Source organism: Octopus bimaculoides, chromosome 6, assembly GCF_001194135.2.
Source record: "Octopus bimaculoides isolate UCB-OBI-ISO-001 chromosome 6, ASM119413v2, whole genome shotgun sequence".
In the NCBI taxonomy this organism is placed as follows: Eukaryota; Metazoa; Mollusca; class Cephalopoda; order Octopoda; family Octopodidae; genus Octopus; species Octopus bimaculoides.
The window spans coordinates 47,987,567-47,990,631 of NC_068986.1; the positions used below are offsets into that span (position 1 = coordinate 47,987,567).

At 37.0% G+C, this 3,065-nt stretch overlaps 1 protein-coding gene across 1 annotated transcript in view; it reads right to left on the bottom strand.

The window, feature by feature from the left end:
* The window catches only part of LOC106882148 (uncharacterized), a 60,783-nt gene that overhangs the window by 33,512 nt on the left and 24,206 nt on the right, over positions 1-3,065 (bottom strand). Inside the window, exon 7 of the mRNA XM_052968463.1 lies at positions 241-310. Coding sequence (XP_052824423.1) covers positions 241-310 — 70 coding nt within the window. The remainder of the gene's footprint in view (positions 1-240; positions 311-3,065) is intronic.

Consider the following 3,065-nt stretch of genomic DNA (forward strand, 5'->3'; position numbering starts at 1 on the left):
ATATATATATATATATATATATATATATATATATATATACAGACATGATGAGTTTTTGCTTACCAAATCTACTCACAAGGCATTGGTCAGCTCAGGGCTATAGAACAAGACACTTGCCAAAAGTGGTAAGCAGTGGGACTGAACCTGAAACCCTATGAATGTAAAGTTACCTTCTTAACCACAGAGCCATGCCTGCATCTAGAAAGAAAAAGTCAATGTTAGAAAAGCCTGTGAACTTACATTGTGTAGATCTGCATGAATTGCAGCAAGGGTTCTGGTTAGTTGGAGAGGAAGTTGTGAGTACACCACTCTGTAAAAGATAGGTTTTCATTTGACAGAATTTTTAGTATGTAAAAATTTTTTTTTTTAGTAATCATATAATTTTATGATTTAACATCTTCACAGAAGTTAGGAGCATTAATAGATTTGCATATATTTTTAAAATATTTTTGTTTTTTTACTTGTTTCAGCCATTTGACTATGGCCATGCTGGAGCAGCGCCATAAAGGGTTTTAGTCAAAAAATTCAACCTCAGGACTTATTCTTTGTAAGCCTAGTACTTATTCTATTGGTCTCTTTTGCCAAACCACTAAGTTATAAGGACATAAACACACCAGCATCAGTTGTCAAAAAACGGTGGGAGGGACAAATACAGACACACACACACACACATATATATATATATATATACACATACATACACAACAGACTTCTTTCAGCTTCCATCTGCCAAATCCACTCACAAGGTATTGGTTGGCCCGCAGCTATAGCAGAAGACACTTGGTCAAGGTGTCACACAGTGGGACTTAACCCAGAACCATGTGGTTGGAAACAAGCTTCTTACCACACAACCATGTCTGTGCCTATATATATACACAACAGGCTTTCAGTTTCTGTCTACCAAATCCACTCACAAGGTTTAGGTCAGCCAGAGGCTATAGCAGAAGACATGTGGCCAAGGTACCACACAATGGGACTGAACCCGGAACCATGTGGTTGGAAAGCAAGCTTCTTACCACACAGCCACACCTGCATGCAGAAAATTATAGGCAAAATTATTTGTTCTATAGATTAACATTTTCTAATCAAAACTCATAAGTGGTTCCAATTTTGTAGACAGTTTGTTTAGTTAGCATATTAGAACAGGCATAGAGTGGCAAAATGGATGTTAAATGATGATCATGATGACATTTCTACCCTTATTTATCTGTTCCTGGAGGCGCAACGGCCCAGTGGTTAGGGCAGTGGACTCGCGATCATAGGATCGTGGTTTCGATTCCCAGACCGGGTGTTGTGAGTGTTTATTGAGCGAAAACACCTAAAGCTCCACGAGGCTCTGGCAGGGGATGGTGGCGAACCCTGCTGTACTCTCACCACAACTTTCTCTCACTCTTACTTCCAGTTTCTGTTGTGCCTGTAATTCAAAAGGTCAGCCTTGTCACACTGTGCCACACTGAATATCCCCGAGAACTACGTTAAGGGTACACGCGTCTGTGGAGTGCTCAGCCACTTGCACGTTAATTTCATGAGCAGGCTGTTCCGTTGATCGGATCAACTGGAACCCTCAATGTCATAAGCGACGGAGTGCCAACAACAACAACGCTATCTGTTCCTATTTTCTTCTTTATAAGCACAGTATGCTACAAACCAACAGAGGAGCCTTTTAAGGGACACAATTGCTTGCAACTAAATCCGATTCAAACATCAGTCAATTATAAAAAAGAGAGCACATTTGAAAATACAGTCTTATATTCAACATACACACGAAATCGGAGAAAAAGATGGAATGATCAGAACCAACTTCAGGCAAAACAACAACATATTATACTGTCATTTAAACATAAAGACTTAGTTTATGAAACACTGTTCTATATTCAGTACATTACTTTACTATCCATCCATCTTTTCAGCTCACTATTCCTGGAAGGATCATGGAAGCAAAGACCTAAGCCAACTCCTCCATAGATTATATAATATATATATATATATATATATATATACACATGATAAAATAGACTCCAATAGACTCATGTTGGTCTGTGCAGTAAAACCGGGGCTAATGCAGAATTGCAGCTCTCCTTGAAAAGTGCATTTTTTTTCAAAACATTCTGTAGTATTCCTGTTTTAGATGTTGGAAATTACGAATATACAAAAAAAAAAAAAATAATTAATCTTAATTTCCACCCCTCCCCCCACGAATTTAAAATTTTGATTTTGTTTAAAGAGATTGTAGTGAATTGACGAACATATACAAATTGAAATTAAATATAGACAAAAATCATTAAAGTGAAAAGAATTTGCATTTGACTTGTATTTGCCTTAAATCATCATCATCATCGTTTAACGTCCGTTTTCCATGCTGGCATGGGTTGGACGGTTCGACTGGGGTCTGGGAAGCCAGGAGGCTGTACCAGGCTTCAGTCTGATCTGGCAGTGTTTCGACAGGATGCCCTTGCTAACGCCAACCACTCTGAGAGTGTAGTAGGTGCTTTTTTAACGTGCTTTTTACGTGCCACCAGCATGGGAGCCAGTTGGTGCGAGGGGGCAGGCATTGACCACGTTTGGATGGTGCTTTTTTGTGCCAAATAATTAAATGTGAATTAAATATATACTATTTTATGTGAAACAAACATTAATATGTTTAATAAGGGGCTCAAATTTCACCCTCTCCCCCAATTTTGAATTTTGAACATTTTCATCCATTTATTTCTTTGTCTCTCTATCTATTTATCCATTTATTCATATCTATCTATCTATCACTTTACACACACACACCTATATATATATATATATGTATATATATATATATATGTATATATAGAAATATGCTTATTGAATTTAAAATTTTGAAAACATGGTTTCTTGCATATTCGGAATCTCTGTCATCAAAAACAGGAATCCGCTGAAAAAAAAAGAAATTTTTTTGCATATCCATAATCTCCAACATCTAAAACGCAGGAATCTGAAAAAAAATTTTCAAAAAAATGCATTCTCCCAGGAGAGGTGCAATTCTGCATTATCCCCACAAAATTATAGATTTTAGTAAAATTAACAAGAAGTGTACT